The following is a 27014-nucleotide window of genomic DNA, read 5'->3' as shown; positions in this document are numbered from 1 at the left end:
TTATTCCATTAATAACCATTAAGAGTTCTGGAATTAGATAATTTTAAAGAGAGCATCCATCTTCCCAATTTATTTATGCAATCCTCAGCTTGCAGTGAAACCAATTGTCTGGAACAAGGGTAAGTGAAAAGGAATTGAAATTAAGCACTGAAAAATTGGACGTTTAACTAGTCTCATTATGTGCAACTACTAATCACTGAGTATACAGGACTGCTGCTCTGGCTGTAAACACATTTCAGAAGTGTTCCTGAAAGGATGTACTTTCTCCCTTTCTTCTTAGAAAGATGCATCCTTCTATTTCTTTGCCACTAACATTTCCTAGGCAGAGGCAGAACTCCTACAAACCTACTTTTGATGGAGGAAGGCATAAACATGGTAAAACTGCAAAAGAACATCCATCTAACAGCCCACTTCTAATCTATCATTCTTTGTGCTCTTCCTTGCACAAAAGTTAAATAAAATATTCTTTGTTTGGAAGAAGGCAGAAAGAGACAGGGAGGAAGTTTCTGCCTACCTATACCAAACAAAGCACAACAAAACAAGCAAACAAACAAAAAAATCAGCTGGATATACGGTGTAAGCAAGGAAGCTTTCAGACAAGGGGATAAATCCAGCAGAACTGCCTCAATACTTCTTATGCCATTACCGGGACATTGTTATTGTTACCTACAGCAACCAAAAATCACAGGCAGCCCCAACATACCGCTGCTTCGGGGTCCACGATTTCAAATGTTACTTTTGCATAAAATACACCTTATAGTAATGTAATTCCACAGGAACGATTCTTTTCACAAAGCAGCTGCTGTCACGTTACCTGGGGTTAAATAAATCCACTTAGGTACGAGACTTCAGCGCTGTCCGAAGCCTCCTGGCACGAGCCGTGTATCAGAAACGCTTGTTTCTGATGGTCAGCGCACACGTACATGTCACACACAAAAGAGGGATTCCGGATTATTCCCGGGCCGAGGACCCCAGGCCCTGTGCCCCCGCTGCCGCCTGGGGCCGGCGGGCCGAGCAGCCACACACCCCGGGGAAAACGAAACCACCGCTGCCATCGCTGAGGGGCAAAACGCTGCGCGGGGCTGACCGGATGTAGACAACCATAAATACGAGGCCTCCCGAGAGCACCGGCAGCGCTCCCGCCCCAGGCTGGGGTCGCTGCCGCCGCAGCCCCACCGGGGGCGCACGGCACGACCGGAGACGGGGGTGAGGAGCGCGGCGGCGGCGCGACACCGGCTCCCACCGCCCCCTCCCGGCCAGACGGCGCAGACCCCGCCGCGGCTCCGCGCCGGAACGCCGGCCGGGCTCCCCCGTCGCTCCCTGCCGGCGCGGAGAGGCGGGCGGCTCTTACCCTCTGCGCGGGAGCGGATCTCGGACACCGTTTTCTGCACCGTCGGCATCGCCAGGGCGGTGGCGCGGCCGCCTCCCTCCGGCGGCGCGCCCTGCACCTGCCGCCCGCCGGAGCGCGCCCTGCGCCGCTGCGAGGCCCGGGGTGAGGGCGGCGGGTCCCGACGGCGGCGGCTCCTCCAGCAGCCCGAGGCGGCGGCTCCGGCAACCCGAGGCAGCGCCTCTCTCCGGCTGCGCCCGTCCCTGCTGGCGCCGCCGCTGCTCACTGACAGCCGCGGCGCCCGCGCTCCGCACTCGCCGGCCCCCTCCGGAACCTACCAACTCCGCCCTCCCCCCGCGCCTCCCTGTCCCGAGGCGTCCCGCCGCTATCTCCCTGTCCCCCGGGCTGAGGCTTGTCGGGTCACCGCGCCTAACCGGGCAGCGGCACTATGGCGGTGTGTGTCCGGCCTCTGGAGCGAGAGAAGGGCTTCCGATGCGCCCCCCACCCCGTGACGCCGGGGGAATGGAACGCGCCGAGCCCTGGGCCGCTGCCCGGCGCTGGGGGCGGGCGGGGGAAGCCCCAGGCAAGGTCGCCCGGTGTCTCCGGCAGCCGCGGCGGGCGGGACCCGTGACGGGGCGGGCAGTGCCAGGGCCGAGGCCGGGCGGGGTGAGCGGGGCCCTGCCAGGAGTGCGCAGCCCGGCGGCCTTGCTGAGGGGCAGAGATGAGGGGCAGCGGGTCCGGTGGCGAGCCGGCAGAGCTGCTCAGCCGTGGTTATGTGCAGAGCGGACTCCCCGACTCCCGCCCTCCCTCTCGTACGCAGCTGAGCGAGGTGGATGTGGAGCGAGGGGCGCGGCGGGGGTCGGGGGGCGTTCATCCGGAGAGGGAATTGAAACGGCGTTCCATAGCCCTCATTCAGGCGAGGAGAGTGCTTGTGCCACGCTCTGTTTGACAGGCAGCCTTCAAACTCTCGCTCGACTTTTTATTTTTAGTCTCAGTCAGGGTGCCGCAGCTTGACAGCCGTGAGTCTGTGACTCCGAGCGCTGCTCCCGAGCGGGCTGCTGGAAGGAGGTCCCCGCGGCAGATGCCTCGGGCGGAAGCACCAGCAGCAGCAGCAGCAGCAGCAGCGGCACTGTCACTTCGGCACTCACTGTGAGCGTGACTCTGGGGTGACGGCAACAGGCTGAGCAGTGCGCCTGCCGCATGCTGCCCCCCTGCCTCCCGAAAAACTGCCACAGCCAAAACAGCATGCGGGAGAAAATAGGAAAGGGGATGGTGGAGGCAGGTCTGCTTGGCATAGTCATGTCTTGCATCTGTTTCAGTCTGTTATAAAGCATACTGGCTGGCTAGAGAATGATGGAATGGAATAAAGCTACTGTTGTCTCATGAATCTTGAGAAGATTTGAGGCTGACGTGTCCCCTAAAGGCCACCATTGTGTCCTCAAGAAAGTACATAACACAGATTACAGATGTAGAATTGCTGCTGTTTTCACTATAGAGGATATACACCCGCTATAAGAAAATTATATATATATATATAGTCTTTCTTGACAGCAACAGAGTGAACATTTGATAAAATTGTATAAAATTTAATCTTGGTAAATGGATCAAGCAAAACATGTCGATGTTGTTGGTGCTTAGGGTTTAATGAGGGACCTGGCAGTATTATGTTAATGGTTGGACTCAGTAGTCTAGGAGGTCTTTCTCAGCATTAATGGTTTTATGATTCTAGAGGCAGTGCTTCATTCATGGAGGAAAGTGAACCAAGAATTTGTTTTTCTTCAATGCTAGCTCAGATATCAAGGAAGAGGAATACTTTGCTTCAGAGAAGACTGCATTAGCGAATAAATACTGTGGGTTTCTTTCAAGTCACAGGTCAGAAAACCTGCTCAAGAGTGTCCTTCAAAAGACAGTGCTCTTCTGCATCATCCTGTGCAGCAATCTGTGTGGGTTGTCTGTGTTTTTGTGGGTTTTGAGTTTTTTTCTTTCTTTTCTGAACCAGAAACAAGGATTGTAGAAAGATGCCTCTTCATGCATTCTTCTGGTAAAACAAAATGCCTGGAAACAACATGCATTGCTCATACAGTTTTAAGAAATACTCAGTGTGGGTCAGTCAGCCGTGGGCAGTCTTGGCTGGTGCAAATTACGTTCAGCAAGAAACAGCTTCTAGTTTTCTGTGACATTCCATTGAAGCCTGAATGAAGCAGTCATTTAGGGGACTCATATATATATATATATATAAACCTCCCAGCATCAATAGGGCCCTTTTGTGAAAGAGAATCTTGAGGGGGGTGGGAGTGGTGGTTGGCAATTTCTAGCAGCTTCACTATTGTTAAAAGGCTGCAACAAAATTGTGAAATTCAATTGTGAAATTCACTATAAATCAATATAAATGCCAGTCAACATGCATTTGGCCCAAATTACTGCAGTGCTGGTGAAAAATAGGATAGTCACTTAAATCCACATTTGGATGCTGGTTTATGTCTAAACTGGGTTTTTTGGCTGCAATATCCCTGGCAAGTGGTACTTATTACTGATACCTTTGGGCAGCTGGAAGTGTACCCTCTTGAGAACAGAAGATACTTTAACAATGCTGCCAAATGTTATTTAAAATTGTGAATAGTTATTTTACAAATAAGGCACTATCCACCTCAAAATAGCACAACAAAAAAATTACTAGCCTTAATCTTGGTATACTTTTGTGTTACTCTGAGTTACTGTGAAACCTTAAAAGTCTTTTAAAAAAACACCAACCAAACCTTTTTTGAAGTTATAGCATGAGTAATATTTGAAAGAATGAGTAAGGTTTTTTAAATCTTATCAGTTAAGAAATTCTCAATTTTTTCAGGTTTTATTCTACAAAGTCTCAGTGGTAAGATAAACATGTTTAACCATTTAGTTTCACAACAGACAGTTAAACCAGATGTCATCCAAATGAATGAAACTCAGCTACTATATTTCCTAACAGTTCCCATCCACTTGCAACATTACTCCAAAAGCACAGTAGTGTCTGTTTCTTCTGCATTTCCCCTACATGATCTGCCAGCAAAACCAGCTGGCCCTTGTGTTTATTTCTTTCCTTTGGAAGACAACTGTATGAACTCCATCCTTTCACCTCTTCTATGTAAATGGAACCTGTGTCACTCAAATTTCCATCTCCGCATTCCACCCTTCCTGTTTTGATACAAACAGGTCAGAAAAGGCTTCTGCAGCTTTTTAAGCTGAGAGTATGCTTAGTTTATGCACTTGAAAATGTGCTCTATATTTAAGGAATCCAATATTTAGCTTTGGATCATCACTTGTTTGGAATGTACATGACAGGACTGCAAAACAGAAGCAAGTCAGTCTGCTTTCCAACACAGCTGTAAATTAAACAATATGCCTATATTCTGCTTTAAAGATTAGATGACACTCTTAATTGAGTTTTCGCTTCAATTTCAATGTGTATTTTGAAATATGTGGAAGCTCTGGTGAAGCAGATAGAAATTTATTGGCATTAATTTATTAGCACACCCTACCTTTTGGAACAAAAGATGACAGAAACCTCGTTTTTAAAATATATGCAGAAAAATTGCATATTCATTGAGAAGAATAAGTTATTTCAGACATAAAATGTCTTGGAATGACAGCTGAAATGTTGAGCTAGTAAAAGAAAATTGTGAAAGGATACACGTTTATACATATGTCAAAAATATCACCTCCACTACTCCATAGTTTGATGATTTGACTGAGCTGTGATGATCCAGTCTTACATCACCATTTCATCTGTAATGGCTTTCAGGAGTGACTACTACACCCAAATCAGATCTGTTCTTGAAAATGGTATAAACACTGACTTTATTAGAAAATATAGGCATTTCCAGTCTTTCTGATATACTAACTGTGCACTGTAGTAGCCTCCCGGAGTAGGAAATACTCCATATAAAATAACTGCATATATAAAGCAGGATAAATTAGTTCTGCAGGCTTGAAGTTTTCACAAACTTGACACACATAAAATTTTAGTCTAGATTTTCCCAGTAATGCTAATAATTCATATGAATTTTCAGGGTGCAGTTTCCCTTTGTGATATATGGATAAGTGGCCAGGTTTCATACAGGAGTGGAAGGGAAAATTAATACTGTAACTTTTTGCTGCTTTTCCAGAGCTTTGTGGAAAGGATTTCTGGTATATGTCTTTTTCTGCTTCATAGTGCAGGAACCGATGGCTGTGCTATTAATCTCAAACTCTCATAATTCTGAACCATTACTTTTGTAATTGAATATACAGGATACTCCCATAGCATGGAAAATGTCTAATGAAATTTTATAAATAACTAGATTTAAAATTCAAAAAGGTATGGGGAAGCAACCATTTTAGATCAGATGAGTCTGTAATTGACTAGAAGGCTATGTATGATATTGCTGAAGGCAACTAGTTCTGTGCTCAATGGAGCAGTAGCTTTCTTTTTTTTTTTTTTTTTTTTTTTTGCTTTCTTTGACCCTCTGAAAGGTTAATGATTACAGATTTTGTGTACTGATTTTTAAATCCATTCTACATATGTTTAAGCATAAGCTTCTGCTAACTATTCTATAAGAGATCAGATTAAGTGCTTTAAAATTCTTCTTGAAACCATTAAAATGTTAATTAGTTTATTTACAAAATTACATGTAAACTCATTATTTTCTAAACTTTGGAATTTCTCATGTTATGTTTTATCTTCTCATGTATCTCCAAGTTGTATGTATCTCCAAGTTTTTAAAAAATATTTGACTTTGCGGATATTTCAAATATTTCTAGTGAAATTCTTGACAGTTATTTTGGTGGTTTAACAAGAAACATCAAATCTTCTGTTTGCCCACGTGTTCCATCTGTGAAATTTTCATTATAGAATGTGCTTTTTTCATACAAGCCAGTGTAAATTTATGTTGATCGTATCCTTTACGATTATGAAGTACAAAACTTCTCCTTTTCTGAGGCAAAACATGTTAATAAAAGAAACCTCAACCCCCTGAAGTGGATATTTAGACATAGAACATGCCACAAATCACATTAAATAATTCAATCTCTAGGCTGATTTATAGAAACCTGTGAAGGCATTCCTGTTAGTTTCTCCCTCAGCTGCTGTAGCAGTACCTGACTGCATAAACAAATCATAGGAAAGCAAGAAAACCCCAGACAAACAGAAACAAAGCAGATCCAGAGTGTAACAGATGCTACATCTGTATATTCTGTTCTTTGTAGATCAACCTCCATACCTGAGACTAAAGATCCTTTACTCAAATTTTGTTTATACTCCTATAGATTCATGTTCACGGCACTGAAGGAAAAAAATACTTACTTATATATAATTCCATGGGATAAAACCAAACTCATGCTTGCTTGTAATGGAAGTTTGCAAGAACATCTTCTCTGGTGTGCATCCTGTAACACTGTGTGGCAGCATCATTTGCTGCAAGCACATCAGACTTGCAAGTTCTTGGAAAGTTATGATCTCACATGCTAATTGAAATTGTGGTAGTTGGAAGCAGTCAGCCTAGATGTCCACAATGGTGCAATACATTTATGGCCAGTTCTTATTCTGTTTTGTAGCTTGGCCTTGAAAAACAGTACAGATACTATTAAATGTGCCATCAGGAGCATTCCTTTTGGTCAATAAAGTTAGTGTATCAGTACTTCTTTAAATCTACCTCATTATCCTTTCCTTTCATAACTTCAATTTTACACATGGAGGGAAGGGAAGTTACTCTTTATCTTTTCCCACAACAGGATTTGCTAGAACTCAATTTGCAAGAATGAGGGATGGATATAGACAGAGAGGCTATGTAGGAAGAGATCTCTGGAGACCTCTGCTGTCTTCTGTCTATTGTGCCATATACTTTAGGAGTTGTCACACATGACTTCCACATTTTCAACTTTGAAAGTTTTTATTTATCTTTTGAACAGATTTTTGGTTTTTTTTGCAAAGGCATGTGGTAATAGGACAAGGGGAAGTGGCCTTAATCAAGAGGGGAGGTTTAGATTAGATATGAGGAAGAAATTCTTTTCTGTAAGGGTGGTAAGGCACTGGAATAGGTTGCCCAGGGAGGGAGATTGTGGACTCCTCATCTCTGGAGGTGGTCAAGACCAGACTTGATTAGGTTCTGAGCAACCTGGTTTAGTGGAAGGTTCCCTGTCCATGCCAGGGGGTTTGGAACAACAATATCCTTAAGGCCCCTTACTATTTTCTTTTGATATTAACATGAATAATGCCAAGCCTATCATAATGAGGCCCTGGCCTTAATATTGCTAAGAATAGTGCTTAGCCCTTCAGAAGAAGTCTGAATCAAAGAATCAGAATCAAAGAATCAGATAATAAATTGAGCTGGAAGAATCATTGAGTCCCATTTCTGATCCTCCCCCCTCCCCAAGAGTGACACCATGAGTCTGAGAGCATTGTCCAAATTCTTCTTGGACTCTGTCAGGCTTGGTGCTGTGACCACGTTTCTGGGTAGCTCATTTCAGTGCCCAGTCGAAAAACCTTTTTCTAAATCCAAACTAAATCCCCCCTAACACAATTCCAGGCCATTCCCTTGGGTTCTGTCCCTGGACAACACAAGGAAAACATCAATGTCTGCCCTTCCCTTCAGAAGGAAGGGACTGCAATGAGGTTACATCAGCCCCTCTTCTCCAGGCTGAACAGACCAAGTGACCTCAGCTGCTCTTCATGTGGCTTCTGCTCAAGGCCCTTCACCATTTTTCTTGCCCTCCTTTGAATACTCCCTAATATTTTAATATCTTTCTGATATTGACCAAAACTGCACACAGGACTTGAGGTGAGGCCACCCTGGTGCAGAGCAGAGCAGGACAATCCCCTCCCTTGCCTGGCTGGCTGTCATGGTTTGAGCCTGGCACAGAGCCAGTGCCCCCCCATGAAAATGCCTCACCCTGGTGTCTGCTGTGAGATGTGACCAGGAATAAGCAAAACAGGCTCCAACTTAAACATAAAGAACACTTTATTACCTAAACTACAGGAAAATAGGGAAAGACTATAAGGAAAAGAAAAAAAGAAATTGAAAACCTTACAAAAAAACTTTCCTCCTCCCCACTCCCTGACTTTCCCAATCCGATACATTCTCCCAAAACACCAACTGCCCAGCCCGGCACGACACTTTAGTATACTCAAACTGCAGTTCATGAAGAGGAAAGGAGTCCTTCTTGTTCCATAGGCTTCTCCTGGAAACACACTGAAACCTCGTGTGCTTCCTTGTCACTTCGGCACCGCCTGGAAAAAGTCCTTTTGCCGCTTGTGACATCTTCCTTCCATGCCCAGTGCTCTCACCACTGCGCAAGGCCAGAGCTGCTTTTAGGGTTGTCTTTCAAGGATGCCTTGTCTCACTCCAAAAAGGCACCGTCTCTGCTTTTGGGACATCTGTCCCCCCCATATTTTTCCAACCCCCTGGGGCCGGGGGGTCCTCACGAATGAACCCTCCTGGTTTTGAGGCACTGCCTCCCCCTAAATGCAGTCTGTGTCACAGGAACAACTGAGTCCATGGCCACAAGAAAAGTCCAGCCAAAAGGCCACTCCAAATCATCTCTCCCCATCCAATCATCTCCACGTTCTTCGGGCCAGGTCCTTGTCTCATCTCATCTCTTATCTCCCTTCTTATTCAGCTTCGAGGAGGATTAGCATTTTTGCAAGGCCCCAATCATGAAAGAAAGGGTTAAAAGTTTTCAGTCTCTGTCTATCTCAGAACGATAATACTCCCACACGTGCTGCTGCTGCTGCGGCCGGCCGGGCTGCACCCTTCCCCCCCCTTTCTCCTCCTGGGCGGCTGCTATCACATTCAGACGCCGGCTCTCCTCTCTCTCCCTCCTGGGGGGGGGGAATGGCTGCCCGATGTCTCTTGGGGCTCCGCCACCCTTCCATCCTTGAGAGCTTTCTCACCCCCATCTCTGTCCAGGCCCCGGGCCTACCGCATGGCTGCCCCTCCCCCGCCCAGCAGCAGCGGCTGGGCTGGACGGGGGAGAGATCTGACCTCTTCGAAGCGACGTCCCAAGAGAGAGTTCCAAGGGCAGTGCCCTGCTTTTTAACCCCTGTGTATTCTCGGAGGTGTGTCCAAACCCCACTGGCTACACCGGGTGCCAGTCTCAAACCCAAAACCTTCATTGGTTTGACCACAGTTTCCCAGAATTCCCACTCCTTCCTGGTCAAACCACCACACTGGCCATGTTGTGCCTGATGCCCCCAGGACAGGGTTGTCCCTCCTGGCTGCCAGGGCACTGCTGGCTCATGGTCAGCTTTCTGTTGACTAGGACTGCCATGTCCCTTTCTGTAGCACTGCTTTCCAGCCTGTCATTCCCCAGTCTGTCTGTACATCCAGGGTTTCCCCATTCCAGTTGCAGAGTCTGGCTCTTTCCATGTTGAATTTCATTTGGCTGGTGATAGCCCAGTCAATATTTCAGAACTTCATATGGTAGGTGACTGCTCAGTTTGTCAAGACCTCTCTGCAGGTGTTCAAGACCATGCAAGGCTGGGCTGAAATGATCATCATCTTGGGTTTCCACAGTCTTAAGTCATAAATATAGGGCCACAGTAGAGGCAGTTTCTTACAGGCCTGCCAGTGCCTACCTGCTGGACCTCACAGGACCATGTCATGATATAACTGGTAAACTGGGTAAACAGGAAGAGCAGTCATGCAAGAGGAGGCAGTTAAAGGGGAACATGAAAGTGAAGGTCTGCATGTGACTCTCTTGATAGTCAGTCACAGCTGAAGAAAATAAGAGGAAATTCATTATGCCTGAAAAAAAAAAAACCAAAGATTTGAATACTTTTGAAGCTACTTGGCCTTCACAGTGGGTTCAAGGCTATTGTAGCATTCTGCAGGCATTCCTTGAAGCTGTGGCAAACACACAAGTATACTTATTGCTCAGCAGAAAGAAACAGTCATGCTGATAGTTTGGGTATAGTGTTGTGGTGAGCGGATTTATCCACAAGGAAGATGGCACAGGAGCAAGCACTGTTGGCACATAAAGAAAATGGATCAGGAAGAGTGTGGCCAGCCAGATGGCCTCTTTGTGGCTGATCACATGCTTATGCAAATACTAGATTAAAACCACAGAAGAGAAACAAAATGCAGATGTTTATACTAAATTGGTTTCTTCTATGAAGGCAAATCTTACAAGAAAATGCTAAGAAGGTAATGACTGGTAGCACACACAGGTCTTAATTACACAGCATGACCATTTAATTCTGCTGTTCAGTGATTACTTTCACTTTAAGAAATCAGTGGAAATTAAAGTTATATAATTTTACATTGATAAAAATAGTAGAATTCATTGCTATTTTCCTCCATTTCATGCTGGCTTTAACACTTACAATTTTAAAGATGTTAAGACACTGCGTATGGAATAACTGGGTCGTGAGGAAGGCTGCTGAAGTTTAAATTGAAAACAGCTGGGATACTTTCCCAAAAAACACTGTTAAAATACTTGTATCGAATTAGATACATGTTTTTGGGAGAACAAGGAGGGGGAATAAAAAGAAGGTATACCACAATAAATGCTTTCAGTTTTATAGGCAGTCAGTTACAGAAAGCACTGATAAAAGATCTAAGTATCTATCCTATTATCAAGGTAGAGATAGCTAAGAGCTCTGATAGCAGGCATATTCAAATATGAATAAAGAGAAGGAAATAATAAACCAGAAACTCATTATCAGTCTAAAATCCACTAATAAAATATCTGTTAAACAAAGCAATGTAGTGCATGAGTCAGCTGTGTGTTTTGAGGAGAGTGAGCAGGTGTCACTCTCTGTAGTAGCAGGGCAGTAAAGTGGGCACTGCCTGTAGTGCCCTCCTGCAGTGTAACAGATTTGAGGTTGGAAACTGCTCTTTGTGCCTTCTTGTCGCTTCCTGATTTCACTGCATCTAAATATGAGCAGCCAGCCTTTGGGAGAGAGAAAATGGTGTGGTGAGGGATTCCTATTTTAAATATTTTCAGATTGTTTAGTTGAGAAACTGCAAAACCTTTGCAGACGTGCAGCTGATCTGCCTAATTGTCAGAGGAATGTTTTATGACATTGCTCAAAAAAAGCTGAGAATAAAGTCAACTTGAAATTGGGCGAGTCATGGCTCCAAACATCTGAGCTTGCAGATTCTCAGTGCAGGCAATATTTGACAGCCAAATCTCTGAAGGTTACACCATTTGCTGGGATTTGAAGGGCAGAGCAGGATTCCCCTCTGTGCTACGTTTTCCCAGTGTCTTTTCCAGATCAGGAGGGAATGTACTAGATTAACACTGAATTACTAAAAAAATTAAACTTCCTATGTTTTTCAATGTCACTTTTGGAAAAAAATTGCATGCAAGGAGGATAAGATGTGATTGCAGCACTGAGGACTGGAGTCAGGAAATAGTTGTAGATAGGGAAGGTAGGAGTAGTGAAACATTGTACAAGGCAAAGGAAGACAGAGGAGATAAAATAATGGACAAAGTGCCTTAAGCTAACCAAGTACACCTCTTTTAGGACACCAAGAAACTCATGCTTTCTGCACACTCATGGGCAAATGTCTGGTATTTGATGTTGGGATTTGTACTTGTCCTACTCCTTGGTTAAGAGCTTCAGTTCTTGAGCTGTGAGTAACAACCAAATTTCCAACTCTTATGACAAATCAGATTCGAAACTCAGGAGTGTGAGAATACTAATGATGTTCATGGCACACTTCATCAAACCATTCCAGGAGAATGTTAGTCTGCCTGTTAAAGAATAATTTTGACATTAAAGTTGTCAGATCGTTTAGATTGAAATCTAATAATTTTAACGAAAACTGAAAATAACCTGCATGACGATTTTATCTTTGGCTCTAGAATGCCTGTAAAAACCTGGGAAGTTTTACTGTAAGAGTTACAGAATCAGTTTGTCCTGACTTGAAAGTCACAGTATCCTGGCTGCCTATTGAACCTTACAGGCTTTAAACTTTGGTCACAAACCACTTTTCCCAACTTCCCAAAGTTTTGTTTCCCTGTGCTTTTATAAAAATTTTCTATTGATATATTCCTTGTCCTTCAGTAAAAAGAAAACCTCATAATTAAATCTTGGACATGCTAAACTTGACAGTCCTTGCTAAAACTTGACAGTTCTTTTTGCTATTAAACTTAGATGTGCAAGGATACTGCCCAGATTTTTTTTTCAGTAATTTTAAACCCATTGTGTTATTCTGTAGTCAGTAGAACAAATGAAAAACCTGCTTCTGCCTAAAAAGCATAGTGCCAAATAATACTAGGCCATATATCAGTATTATTCCTCAATGATGTGACCTATTGCACCACCCATTTCCTTTCTGTCTCCTCTAGAGTAAGGTAATGTGGCACAATTAAAAAAAAAAAGATGAAGAGCAGAAGGGCATTCTCATGTAATCTTTAGAAGAATGGCACTCTTAAATGAAGAATATAATTATGCCTATTTCTATGTTTGATGCTGATGACATGGTGCTTTACTTTCTAATAAAGTCTGTCTTCAGCATTCATTTAGCTTTGCAATATCACAATAAAGAGAGATATAAAGCTACCTAGATAGAAGAGCAGCGCAATATGTTTTAAAAAAAGAACATTCTGTCATAACTTGTTTCAGGAACTTTAGAACAGCCAATGTCAGGAACTAAAACATCCAACTTTCAGTTGAACAGTACCTTATTGTTCACACACACTATATCTAGCCTATACTTAGTTGCCCAGAGGTAATATTTACCATTATAGGACAAGATTATTTTGATCTGTGTTGGTGTATTTGTAAGTATTCACAATGTCTATTCCCTTTTATGCAGGTGATAAATGCAGACTAATCTGGGGAATAAAGTCATTGCTCACATATCAAAACCTTGTAACACTGGGCCCTTATGAAATATTCTAACCATGTGTATTTATGAAATAGTTTTGTTTAAGAGAGTACTCAGCCAACATTTGCATGACCTTTAAACAAAATAATGTTGTGCTGGTTTCATTGCAAAATGAAAACATGCAGCATGATAGGAGTCTCTGAAAAGCTTTGAAGGAGGTTCTGATACAGAGCAAGTGAATGTGTAACATGACAGATGCCCCTTCCTTTGTATTGGCAGTGAGAATTCATGTTTTATCTTTGAGATGTTTGACATGTCAAAAAATATCCATCTTTTTTGGGTAATCAGCAGTGTAAAAAATTTTTTTAGCTCATTCTTCTGCCCCCTTTTATTTATGTATCTCGCACCATAGCAATTTTGCACCATTCTATTTCTGATTTTCAGAAATAGAACTTGCTACTATTAAATCTCTATATGCATGTCCTCTATTACTTTATTTATATCTTCACAAACCAGATTGACTCCAGATATACTCAATTAAAGGCAGTGGAGTGAAATCAAATAAAAAGAGCATTGACTAGCAAGTGTAATGTTAGAAATGTGTACAAGAAGCCAGGTGTATATCCTCCATTAGTCCAATGCAGTGCTGTTACCTGACTGGATGACTTGACAGAAAAAAGTGATCACAGCTGTTATTTACTGAGTTCTTAGGACACATGGCTGTACTTTATGTACCTGTCCTCAGCTGTAGCAGGTTATCTGCTCTAAATCTGAATTTAGCTGAGAGTGACAATTTTAACATAAGAGACCTTGGAGGTAAATATGGGATTAATATTCCTGTGCAGATGGCATCACTCAAGGGTGGCAGCTAAGCAGAGTTCTTGGGATTGAAGCTTAAAATGTCAAGCATTATCTGGGTCTGTGCTTATGATAACTCTTCCCCAGAACTCAGAATTTCACAATGGTGTTGGAAATGTATAAAATGCTTTCTAATCTTCTGCAGAAATTCAGCTAAATTCCTGACCAAATTTCTTGTATCAAATGAGATCTATTTCCTTCTGGAGTACAAGTGTGTACTTTTTCAGCAGGACCTCTAAAAGCTCTTATAGACATTAATGGTCTTTAGTGAGGCTGCAGAGGTGTTTTACCGTGAGCAAGAAAATAGGACTTCTAAAATCATCAGCAAAGAGGTATTTATTTTACTTTTTTGTTTTGTGGATTTTTTTTCCTTCATACTATGAGCAAGGAAGCATTTTGTTTGGTTATTTTTTGTAGTTGGGTTTGTGAGGTTTTTTTTCCCTTGTTTGTTTCACTCTCTAGTTGGGAGTTTTGGGTTTCAGTTTTTCTTTTGCTGAGTTGGGAAATGTTTTGTTTTGTTTTTTTACTGTTCAGGAAGTGAATCTTTTTTGACAGGTCACAGCAAGAAACTTCTGCAAGTACATGTTCCTCATCTTCTGCAGTGTTTTTCCATGTAATGTCTGAAAAGGTCACAAAAGTGCATGTTGTGTGCATTGTGCCTGCAGCATATGCTCTACACCAAAATTTCTTTGATAGTGTCCCATCATCTACATTGGAGGGCTTCTGTGTTGTAGAAATCACTAAGAGGGTAGCCACAGAACCTGAGTGCAACATCTCTCTCAGAGTCAGGGCATAATGGCATTACAAGGTCTGCAACAGCTGCTGCAGAGATATATCCGTGACTCATCTGAAATCCTACTATGAATAAAGCTCTAATCCAGCATCATAACCTCTTCTGCTAGCCAAAGAAAAATGCTAAATATAAATAAATCTCTTACAGAATGCAAATGTAGGGGAAGGTTGGTAAGATTGCAAAAAAGTCAAAAAGCTCTATTATCCCAAAAAAGGGAAATTGAAGGAGAAATTAAAAGAAAGTTTTCTCCAAGTCTCCTATTTCCATTTGTCTTCTAGATCTTTGGAAATACTAGCATTTATTTAGACACCAGGAGACTAATCTAATGTTTATCTGAGAGAAAAGGATTGTAAAAGGTAGACTACCAAGTGAAATCAGTATTACATCAGATGTCTGGAAACTAAAACAGATGACTATTCAGGTTTTGAAACACAGAACAGTATTTACCATGGTGGGAGTTTAACTAGTTCATCTAGTTGCTAAACCTCCACCAACACCAGCAATACCTGTTGTACATTTCATCTCTCTTACCAAGCTGAATTTGATACAAGGATATAAAGACAAGCTTCCTCTAAGCAAAAAAAAAAAAAAAAAAAAAAATTTGCTTTATACATTCTTTTAATTCTTAAATATCAGCCTGATGAAAAGTAGCTGTTCCTACTCAGAGAAATATGTACCGTAAACTTAGATCCAGAGACATCACTTTGACTGTCACCTTTCTGTGCAATGCTATGGAGTAACTGAATTCAGTGTTCCTGAAGGGAAGGATAATCATTAATAGAGCTGAATGCAGTTTGTGCAATGTCTCAATTTTAATAAGCTTATTTGAAGCTTTAAAACCTGCTGAGATGGTGATCTATTTATATCTCAGCAGTACTGCACACAGCTGCAGTGTACTTGGGACCCAAAGAACTGAGTGGTCTTGAACCCAAATGGAGCTCTATGCAGAGCTGATTTAAGGGGAAAGTATAGTTTGCCAAAGCAAAATACGAGAAAAACAGGGGAAAAAACTGTGTTTTTGCTAAAGCAGATGCTTTTCTGGGAAAGGGAGAAAAGTAAAGGTGCTCCATTGTGGAAGAGCAGCATGTGTCCAATTGATAGGATCCCTGTTTTATTAATTGTTTCCTTCAGTGAGCTAGAAGGAAAATATAAATATAGCTCCACATAGCACCTCTTGTTTCCTGCAGTGATTTCCACAATTGTCTCTTTACCAGTAAACTGTAGCTGAAAATAGCTTTTGGAAACAATTATAAAATACTTAGTTTAGAAAAAAAGTGAATAGTATTGCTTACTTTTCATTCTCGTCTTGTAAAGGATCAAATATAGAAAACTAAATAGAACAACTTTTAAAAATAAAAGTCCATAAAATTATGTATTATTTTACAGTCATGTTAAGCATTTCCTGTATATTTATGGAGAATTATTTTAATTGTGGAGATAAGTTGACTGTAATAGTTGACAATGTCACATGATTACTCAACATGTAGGGATAAAATACAAACTGCAATGGATGCATAAATCAAAGCAGTGACTCAGCATGCAGCACATGACCTTTGCCTTAGTTTCCTAAAGGAAATGTGGCAATGAAAATAAATTTATCCCTTTCTTTCACAGGGAAGGGGAAAAGAGGAACAGAAACCTGTTCAGGTTTCTGCAGGTGTTCTACCCAGTTCTCAGTTCTTGTGTGAGTGGCCAGCAGTTTCACTCCCAGAACTTTTGCTCTTATTGCCTTCCTCTTCCACAAGGGAACTGCCTCTTACCACCTGGAAAGAAAACTGGAGCTTCTACTAGCAATGGCCACAGAGGGTGTCAGATATATTTGGGTAGTATGATCACAGCCAAGATAAAAGCAGGACCCATCTGAAGGGGAAGCAGAAGTGGGCAAAAGCACTGCATGTCACAAGTGTGTTGGCCACTACAAAGCTCCTCTGCTCCAAGAAATGTTTTCTTGCACAAGGTTGAGAGAGGCTGCAAGAGCTGGATCCCCATAGTAATGCCTGAGAGTGGAGATAAAGCCAAGGAGACACATTCACTAACTGGATTCTTGTTGATTGCACAGGAACATAATCTTTACTGGGCTTTGAGATTAAATCATTCTGGGGATGGGGATGCTGTCACCGAAGAAGCACCTGCTATAAACTACATTTGACAGGTAATAAAATTGATATTATCAGCTGAAGTCCCTGCTTTGTACACACAGTTGAGAGTAAAAGAAGCAGTCCTGAGTTTAAATACAATCTCTAACCCAATCAACAGCTTTAGCATGCTCTTTTTTCTGTAAAATGAGAACTTGGTTTTAATCCTATGCATGAAAATCTTCTGCTTCCATGGAAGACAAATGCCCAATTGTAATGTTGCACTATTTTTGAAAATAATACAAATTGCAAGACCAAAAGAAAAAAAAAAAGTAGCTGACAACAGCATATGTTCCATACATAATGATGGAACAGAAGGAAAAAAGTCCTTCTGAGTGGTCATTTATAAAAATTGAAGGAAAACATCCATCCATAGTGTAAAAGGGAGTACTGGGAACCCCATGCAATGCTGGTAATCACTTTCACAAAGATTAGTATAGCAAACTCATTCATTCCCCATCTGCAGCACTTATGAATTATTCAGTTAATCCTGTTTGAGAAGATAAATGTTGGATGTTATAGGAGCATATGCTATGATATTTTAAAATTTATTTTGATATTTGTCAGACTTCAAATTTGCTTTTCCAGAATGCCAAATATTATTGCTTTAGTTCCTGTATTTTGCTTCTTACCACTGAGTTTCCAAGAACCCCCATATGTGTTTCTACTTGACAAGACTTCTGAAATCAATAAATTAAAAAAGGTTTGATACTTTAAAAAGCTACTGTAGACATGTTGTCTCAAATATTAAGAGTATTTGTCAATCACCAAATAAACATAGTTTATTTGGACTTTTTTTCCAGGCCTTGAAACACTTTCATTAGGTTTTAAACATTTTTAATCTATGTGTTTTGTCAAGAGTGTAGTTAAGTTCAAACTGAGATATGTTTATGAACTGATAAAAATCAATACAATTTGATGAGCAGCCTGCCAAAATACCAAATAAATACTCATTATTTGTTTGGGTAAAGAAAATTTGGCTGATTTTAAGGTGCTTGCTGGATTATCATGCAGTGATTTATGGCACAGGTTACTGCTACCTTGTGCTTTGTCTCAGAGCTGCAGTCCTAAGGCTTCAATGCATTGAAGATCCTTTTAAAACAGTCCAATTATTTTACAGAATACTCATTTCAGTTCTTATTCCACCATGAAATGTGTAGTGTATTGGTTCAAAACCACTATTTATATGGTTAAAGTGAAGGTGTCACTGCTCTGCTGAGTGCCTTAATTACAGTGGGGACAAAAGGGTTGCAGTGAGGAACTTTCATTACACAACTGAAATGAGAGATGCCCTTCACCTGATGCCATTTTTTTCCTTTGCAGCCCCGCACTCTGCAGCAGACAGTTGGGTGGCTGAAGAGCAGTGCTGCCATGCTGGGCGCCCCTGTGCTCCACTGCAGCGCCGCGACTGCGCTGCCTCCGCAGCCACAGCCAGCCAAGCAAGCACAGCTGCCAGCTGCCTGCTGGGACCAAGAGCCAGCCTGCTGACAACAAACCCAGTAGTTTTCCTAAGCACTCTTGCCTTCCAAGAAGAAAGCTGGCCTTTACTCCCCCCTAGAAACATCTCTCCTTCTCAGTGCTCATTTTCAGCGTGTGCTTAATCTGTCATCGTCCTCTTGTCAAAGGAAAAGTGAGGGTTGCTTGACCTGACACAAATCCTGTCTCTGGAACAGCAACGTGAACTGGCTGAAAGAATCCCTGTCAAGATGAGTTTTTTGATATCATCCCAATGTGAATGCACCTGATTATTCTGAAAATATAAGGGAGAGCATGCATATCAGGAAAGTGCTTGACAATTCTGCCACAGATTTAACTATAGACGAGTATTCAGTATCTAACTGAAAATCCACCTGAAAATCACATAAGTGGAAAAATAAGATATGTGTATGAATGAATTTTAGCAATCACACTACTGTATTAATAGCAGACCAACACAGTTTCTCCACAAGCCTTTGCTTGGTGCACACACAGGGCAGCTAAGCTTCCACCCTGGGAACCACTGCACATACACCCCAGCAATCCCTGCCCTGCCAGGCCTCCCCAGCCCCATTTCCAAAATCACATCATTTTTCTCGAGAGCTCCTCTGCAGGAGAGAAAGCGCAGAGCCTGAATGCTCAAAGTGGGGTATAAACTGGCTTTTGTGCGTATGCATACGTGCGTATGTATGGAGGACACATGGGAAAAACAGGCCCATATCTTTTCATGATAACAAAGAAGGAAATAACTTCAGATGATTTTGTGTGCCCAGGTCCCAGATATGTTAATTATTAGAGGTAAAAATCAAGAAATACATCTTCAAGTAAAGTACTGTTATCCAAGATATATTTTGTAGGAATTGCTGTAGCTACATCTGTGATGCTATATTTATATGCTATGCTCTGGAAATTCTCATTTCTGTGGAGAAGAGGAAGAGAATGATGGATGCTTTAATATAGTGATAGTTTTCCCTTTTGTATTCATGAGTAGGCCTTGAATTCTACTTCTGAGGTTTACATCATTAGAATTCTACTTGACCTGAATCTCCCTTGCATAGTTTGATTTTATGACACCATTAAGTTTATTTAGCAATGGAATTACTTTCATCCTAATTACTTTTGCAGTCTGTGTTGTTTTCACAAAATGAGACATGGACTAGAAAGCAAAAAATGTAACCATAGAAGTCCTAATAATTTCCTAATGTATTATTTCATTAATTCATCAACTCTCCAGTGTGAGGCACGCTGGTGAACAGTGTAGGACCTGGCTGAAAAAAAATCTGAGTTACAAGTTATGGGACACATTAACAAAGTTGGCATTAAGAATGCAAGAATGCAAAAACTGCCCAGCATCCATGTAGGTTAAACTATACTTTTTATAGAAGAACTGAAATATTTTTAGGCTTTTTCCTACTTGTTTAATTTTTCCCCATCAGAACATCTTCTTGATGACTGTGTGATTTTTGCAAAAATGCATTGCTTCAGTTACCTTTCTTTGTATTTTCCTGACATCCCTGAGCAATATTGGATACTTCCTTTGTGTTCAATATTTTAGTATGATGTTGACCCTGTGTTTTCTAACCTTGCCAAATTTTCATTTGTCTGTGTTTTCTTTTCTTACAATTTTTTTTCCCTTCTTCTAGAACACAGGGAAAATCTGGTCAAATGAGCCAGTTGTTTTGCTTGGGCTATTGACTCTGCTTCCTTTAGAGGACACATTTAAAATTTATATAATATTGGATAAATTTTTTCCTCATTTCCTATATTTTATGTGGGAACTTTTCTTTGGTCTGAAAAAGTATTTTATTGTTTTTAAATTTCTGCTTCCTTGAAACATATTACACACTATATCAAAAGGGAAAGCAAAAAAAAAAAAAAAAGACAGCAGTAAGTGAAAAATGTAAGCCTCAGTCTAGAAAGAGAACCTGAATTCAAGTAGTGATTTTGCCTTATCTCCTGGCTTTGCCAGTTTTGCTCTTTTATGACCGAAGAAGCTAAGATAGTAGAACAGCATGTGTTTGTCTCTCAAACATAATGGAATAGCCATAGCAATGGAATTCCATTCTAATTTAAACTTTTTCTTTTAAACTGGTAACTAAATGACCTTGGAAAAGCAATATCCAGGGAGCACTGGGAATCTGGCTGTGCCAAATTAACTGACCAAATTAACTGCACTCAAGAGTTCCACTCTGAAACATTTGATTCTTCTTCCTACCTCCTTCACTCCTCCTGCCCCTGATTTACCCTCTCTTAAACTTATTTTAGCAATTCAAAACCATAGAGCATCTGACATAAACAATTATGCACAGAGATGACAGGAATTGTATCTGAGATTTTCTCCTCCCCTTTCTTTTTTAAAATTTTTTTTGCACTCCTGCTGTTTTAAGTGTCTTAAGTGTCTTAAGCAAATGATTATTTCACTTTCTTGAATTTCAAAAGGGAATAGGATATAATCTGAATTCTATTGTATATTGTTCTATCAAGAAAAATTCCAATTTATAGTTAAATTTGGTGAATGGCAGTATAAAATAAGAAAAAAAATTAGATAAGTTTAGAAATTCTGATTAAACTGGTTTTGTAATGGCTTGCATGTCAAGAGAGCAGAGTAATATTAGACTTACTCTTCTATTTTTGGCTGTCTAGTTTCTAAAAATAAAGAAAACTCTCTTGACAATATGACAAAGAATTGCTGTTACATTTAAATATCACCCTTGAAAATATGTGGATTGATTTTGTGGTGACTTTAAATTTTTTTTTTAACTTTCTTGCATTAGGAAAGGTCTTGCTACAAGGCACTGCTTTAATAGATACATGGTAAGCATGTAAGATACAGAAGGTGGTCTGGTGGGATTGTTGATGCCCAGAAGAACACCAAGAAAGCAGAAGCAGACAATGTAAATTGCACAGGCTCCCCTGGGAATAGAAGAGAAACATTCACTGAATGTCACAGCAGCAGATTCCTATGGCTTAATTATAGAAGTTTTGAGCCTTCTTTATTCTTTTGGGCTTATTTTGTTTTCAGGGAGAGTGGTAGAATTTGGCTTTGGTGTCCAAACTTCCTCCAGAGTCTGTGTATCACATGCAATGCTGGACATCTCTGCTGTGGAGATAATTGGAATAATTTGGCTTTCTTAAAAGAAGCAGCACCAGATGGGTGAAACTATCCACAGAGAAAATTATATTTAACCCTTTGTATCCATATTCTAGATGAAGGGAGTAGACAGATGTACAATCTCTAGTGCCCAGCCCATCACTCCTCTCACTGCAGTCTGTTTCTCAGATGGGTCTTGCATAGGGAACAGGGTAAAAACTGGTACACAAGCTCTTGTACTTCCTTTCAGATCTTTATATTATAAGTCTGTACTTCCTTTCAGATCTTTCTCTTCAGTATCCCTGCAGCAATATGGTTACAGATTTACTTTCAGAATAATTTAATGCTGCTGGTTCATTTTAGTAGTTCTTTACATCTGGAAGATGCCAATCTGTTTCAATTAGTTCTCAAGGAGACAATAAATCTGTTACAAAAATAACTAGAATAACTGGAAGAATTTTTGGATTTGTGCCCCTCTTTTTTCTTTTTTTTTAGAAGAGCCTTTTCTCTGCTGTTTGCCTCCTGGTTTTGCTACAGGCTCTAGTAAGAACAGAGACATGATGTTCTAGGAGCAGGATCTCAATAGCTAAGAAATTCAGGATTATACAGCTTGGGTGCAGAATGATACCTCTCTATCTTCTGAGCCAGCAATAAGGTTAATGACATTCAATTCAAAAATTGTATTTCAAAACAGTAGAATCATCTTTGTAATTTTTCCACTTGAGCCAGTAAGAACAGTTGCTTTAAATCTGTCTGTTATATTGCTTTGACTTTCTAGATTAGCTGTTTCATTCTAACCACCCAGTCATTGGCATCACAGTCACAATTCTTCCCTCTCCCCTTCCCTGAGGAGACTTATATCTAAATATTAAATTAGTGTTAAGTGAAGAATAATTTGAAATGTCTAGGAAATTAAATTTTAAACACTGATCTAAGCTATTCCCTCCATGTCAGACATTACCCACATTACTTGAAGCAATTCTGTGCCACCTCACATCATGCACCACCACAGATTACTGGTTTGAATGTGTGATCATTAAAGACAGGATGATGGGAGAGACAATTATGCCCCTTAGTGCTTTTCTCATCTGTCAACTCCCCAGCCAATATGAGACAGGGACTGTACTCCACACTGCAGAAAGACAAACCAAAATGAGTCTGTGGTCATCCTTCTGTCACTGTCTGTGGTATTCCAGCCACGTCTTTTCTCCCCAGTCACAGTCAGCATGCAATCTTAGGCTGAATATTGTTTGGTTTTATGTAGTTTTTTTTATTCAGACACTGTGAACTTCATACCTGTAGACCTGATTTGTAGGGAAAAGATCAAAAATGAAAGAAAGCTTCCCATAACAGGAGTAAGGTGGGATAGAATCTAGCAAGCCTTGTGTTAGTACAAAGGTTGTGCTTTATGTTATTGTATTATAGCAATGTCATCACCCTACTAACCTTAATTTGATTATTCACATATAACTTTTCCTTCCTGGAGATCTGCTGCACCATTTCATGTAAATATGTGTGTACTTTTTCATAGTGGCTGCTGTTAAAACCTCACTTCGTTTTACCTTTGTGTATCAAAAAAGTAACAGTGAAGTAAAGATTTAGGGTACTCTGATGTTTCTCCTCCTGTTATTCGTCTGGAAGGAGAATTTATGATTTATTATTAACAAAGCACTGTTACGGCTTTGAGTATGGGGAGAGGGCTTGATCCAGGCAAAGGACAGGGCACAAAGAACCACCAATGACCTGACCCAGATGTAAAGTGTGGCCCTTCATGCAACTTGGCAGGAACACCTGAGCAGAAGAGGTGGCATGCTTTCCTTCAATTAGACTGTTTGTCTATTTTAGCTGTTTAGGATAGCAATTCTTCATTTGTGTTTGGCAGCACAGAGCTACCACTAGTTTTTCCCAGAGGAAAATGGGTACCAGGCAATGAGTGTCACTGTGAAAGAACTTTGATAAGGTCATGTGCAATAATATGAACCACTATAAACTGATAAGAATTTTATTTGCAGGTTAATTGTCTGGTTTTAGACTATAGGTTATTTCAGACACTCAAACACTTGATTTTAGACCTTTAAACATAGCTGTATGTTTAAGTGTACTGTTTAACTTATATGGAAATAAACTGAGGCATTTCCACTTTTGCCTCAGTTTATTTCCATACTTCTAATCACACTGAGACAACTTGTGTTTTCAGGGTTCTACAAAAAAAAACATGTCTGGGAATTTTTGCATCTTCAGAATGTAAACTCCTTTAGATGTCTAAATAGATGAATCAATGACAGAAGGCTGACTACTTTAAATCATCATGCTTTTTCTTTTTCCTATGTTAACTAGATCAACAGAAGGAATCAGAAAATACTACAAGACGTAACCAATTCCAAGACTTTCTGAAGAGACAGGTCTACAGGTCTGCATTTGCTGTGTACTCTGGAAACCTGACTTCAGTCAAATATTCTGTTAGTCTGCAGCGGATCGAACAACTGCATTGCTGTAAGCTGAGTCTGCTTCTTGACAAATCAGCTTCTGCAATTTCTAGCCATGCTTGTTTAAAGTGGAGGCTGTCCAAGGCAGGGTCCTTCTGCTCTGCCGGTGTTGAGAAACATGCACATGGGGTAGCTTAGAGAAAGATTTAACTCTTCAGTTTCAGTTATGACTGTCTTTTGAGAAGCTAGTCATAAATTTTGGTGGTTTTTTTTCCCAAAATCCTTGGAAGAGCAGAACTTCTCAGAATGTATCCTTAAGGACTGAGCTTCAGCATTGGGCACAAACCTCCTGGCACAGCTCAGAGCAAAAGGCACACTGGGAATTGTGCAAACCCAGCATCCTGGAGCACTGAGGGTTGTGAACTCCTTGAAGGACAAAATAAAAGAGTACTGTGATGTAGTTGGTAAAAGCTGTATACCAAACAGAGGCAAGGAGGAGAATATCACATTGTAATGCTACTTAAGTGTCTGCAAAAGTTGCAAACAGACCTGTTATGTGGTGTGCACTACTTGGGAGATGGGGAAAATGTTGAAGGAGCTTTTATTTCTCCTCTAAAATTATCTGTAATATATATATATGCTTAAAAAAGGAGTGGGAGAAGAAAAAAAATGCTTTGTGATATTCATATTCAGTAGCTGCACAGAAAAAATCTGATCACTGACTTTCAAAATGAATTTATGGTGTCAACCCATATTAATATGGATAAAATTAATTCAGTACTGACAAAGATTATTCACATAGAAAGAAGTTTTGCAATTTCAAAGAGTGGACTATATTCAAAGAAACTTCAAATCTCTTCTATTTCCAGACTCCAGCGAATGACTTTTATTTGCAATTGAGTGCATTCCTCCGATAACCATAACATAGAATTAGGTGCAATAGCATTAGAAAAAAAAAATACATGTGTTTACTTTAATTTTTTTGGGGAGGGGGAAATTGAAATTGCTCAGTTTACTTACACTAATACACACTTAATAATTCCCATCTCTCTTTTCCTCTGGTGTATCCCGTTATGTTAGCTAAAAGAAAAGGGAATCAATATCTCACTAGATAGTTCACTGCAGCTTGAAAATCTCTGTGGTAAGGAACTTCAAGAATAAAATAATGTTTTGACTTTGCCTGTTTATCCATGTACTGATTGAGATTAGGAAAAAATTAATGACTGTTTTTGAAAGATTAACATAGGTAGTTTCATTATTGATTTAAGTCATTAATTAAATTCTGCTCAAATTTCCCTGGGTTCATTTGGGCTGCTAAGCCTATTTGTCACTTACATGGCTAATTCAAATGAGAGCTTTATGTTCTGCATTACATGATAAACCACTTCTCTGCTTCTGCTAAGCATGCAGTAACACTTCAAAGCAGCACCTTCTGCTGTGTGTTGCTTCAGAGAGGACTGTCTTTTTCTGTGGGTTTTCAGTGCCTGGAAGACACTCACACACATCATGAAAAGAAAGAAGATTGATTAGACCATTTTCTACAAAAAAATACCTTTCCCAATTCACTTCCCCATTCTTTTCTGAGATGTTTTCAGGTCAGATATTGTTTTCAGGTCAGAAATGCCTCTCTCACCCATGGCTCAAGGAAATGAGCTGTTTGCAGGGAATCTGCTGGAAATTGCATTAGAGGAAGAAATGTTCCTATAAAACTAGAAAACAACTGCAGCCCCAGAATAGCAATGAGCTCCATGAAGCCCTTTCTTAGTTACCAGAATTGCTCACCTTCCTACACTAGTGTACTGCAGAACCTGTGTATGCCATTTGCTGTCTCACAACCAAGAGACACTCCCTGTGTCGTTAAAAAGAGCCCTTCCTGGACAGGGATGGCTAATCTTCACCACCACAAGTTTTTAATTCAGCTATATTCTATTCCTTAACTATCCATCATAAGGAAAGAGTTGCAGAATTCTAACATCAGCTTATCATGGCTCTGTGGTTTCTGATGGGAAAACAAATATATCACGTAAAGGGAATAAAGTGCTTTTCTCTGGTTATCATTCCACTCCAGGCTTTTGTGTCACAGATTGTCTGGCAGACTCACAATTATTTCCTCCTGCAGCTTCTGGAAATGATCTCTGCACTAAAGAAAAATATGCCCACAGCAGAGATGGCTTTTATTTGTGATATTCTTTTATATTTTTCCATTTTACCATTAACTGATTTTTAGCTCTCATTCTTATTCATGTGTAGGAAAATAATTTCTGTCAAGACTTGTACTGTGCTCTGGGTAATTGTTGATATATGTGAAATCTGTGTCCTGTTAATGTATTCATATTGTTTTTGATGAGCACACTGGACCTGAGTCACCTCACAGGCTGCGCTGAGCCAATGACACTGCACTTCAGCAGAGCAGATCTGGCTGCCATGAGGAGCTGCACCAAGGGGTGGAGCGGCTCCCAAAGATGCTCTGTTGCAAAGGTGCATACACAGCTGAAACTAATACTAATGCCTAAATGGACATTCCTGTTTAATTTGTTAAATTTCATCTCTTCAGGCTGTCATGAAATCTACAATTTGGGGCGGGTTACAAAATAAAAATGTCCAACACAACTGCTTTTTACTTCGACTCTGATTATCTTTCTAACGAAAGGGAACAGCAGGCGCTTGAATAGGAGCAGGCTGGCTGGTCCATGCCCCGAGAGTGCTCTTCCCCCTCCCGCAGTCCTCGCCCTTGGTACTGAAGCTGGGGCCGCTGCTCCCTGAGGCGACTCCCCGAGGGCCGGGCTTTGAGGCGGCTCCCCTAGAGGTGGGCGCCGAGGCGGCTCCCCCAGGGCCGGGCTCCGAGGCGGCTCCCCCAGGGCCGGGCGCCGAGGCGGCTCCGCTAGGGCCGGGCTTTGGGGCGGCTCCCCTAGAGCCGGGCTCTTAGGCGGCTCCCCCAGAGCCAGGCTCCGAGGCGGCTTCCCTAGAGCCGGGCTTTGAAGCGGCTCCCCCAGAGCCAGGCTCCGAGGCGGCTTCCCTAGAGCCGGGCTTTGAAGCGGCTCCCCCAGAGCCGGGCTCCGAGGCGGCTCCGCTAGAGCCGGGCTTTGAGGAGGCCGTCTGGCTCCTTCCTGCTGCCCAGC

The 27014-nt window shown here is 41.2% G+C and overlaps 1 protein-coding gene and 1 long non-coding RNA gene across 6 annotated transcripts in view; one reads left to right on the top strand and one right to left on the bottom strand.

The window, feature by feature from the left end:
• ATP8A1 (ATPase phospholipid transporting 8A1) overlaps window positions 1–1893 on the bottom strand; it is a 98895-nt gene extending 97002 nt beyond the window's left edge. The window contains exon 1 of one of the 5 annotated variants that reach the window (XM_005490538.4): window positions 1352–1893. In XM_005490538.4, the coding sequence (XP_005490595.1) occupies window positions 1352–1400 (49 nt within the window). In that variant the 5' untranslated portion in view covers window positions 1401–1893. The remainder of the gene's footprint in view (window positions 1–1351) is intronic. The other 4 variants (XM_005490537.4, XM_074541560.1, XM_074541558.1 and 1 more) reach the window with 4 other exon arrangements.
• Window positions 871–26474, top strand: LOC113459714 (uncharacterized). The gene is made up of 4 exons (XR_012580481.1): window positions 871–1206; window positions 16827–16919; window positions 18226–19176; window positions 23807–26474. It is a non-coding gene; the product is annotated as an uncharacterized LOC113459714 (long non-coding RNA).
• The last annotated feature ends 540 nt before the right edge of the window (window positions 26475–27014 follow it).

Source organism: Zonotrichia albicollis, chromosome 5 (genome assembly GCF_047830755.1).
Source record: "Zonotrichia albicollis isolate bZonAlb1 chromosome 5, bZonAlb1.hap1, whole genome shotgun sequence".
Classification (NCBI taxonomy): Eukaryota; Metazoa; Chordata; class Aves; order Passeriformes; family Passerellidae; genus Zonotrichia; species Zonotrichia albicollis.
The sequence above is the reverse complement of the archived record's forward strand: the minus strand, read 5'-3'. Positions and strand labels throughout refer to the sequence as shown.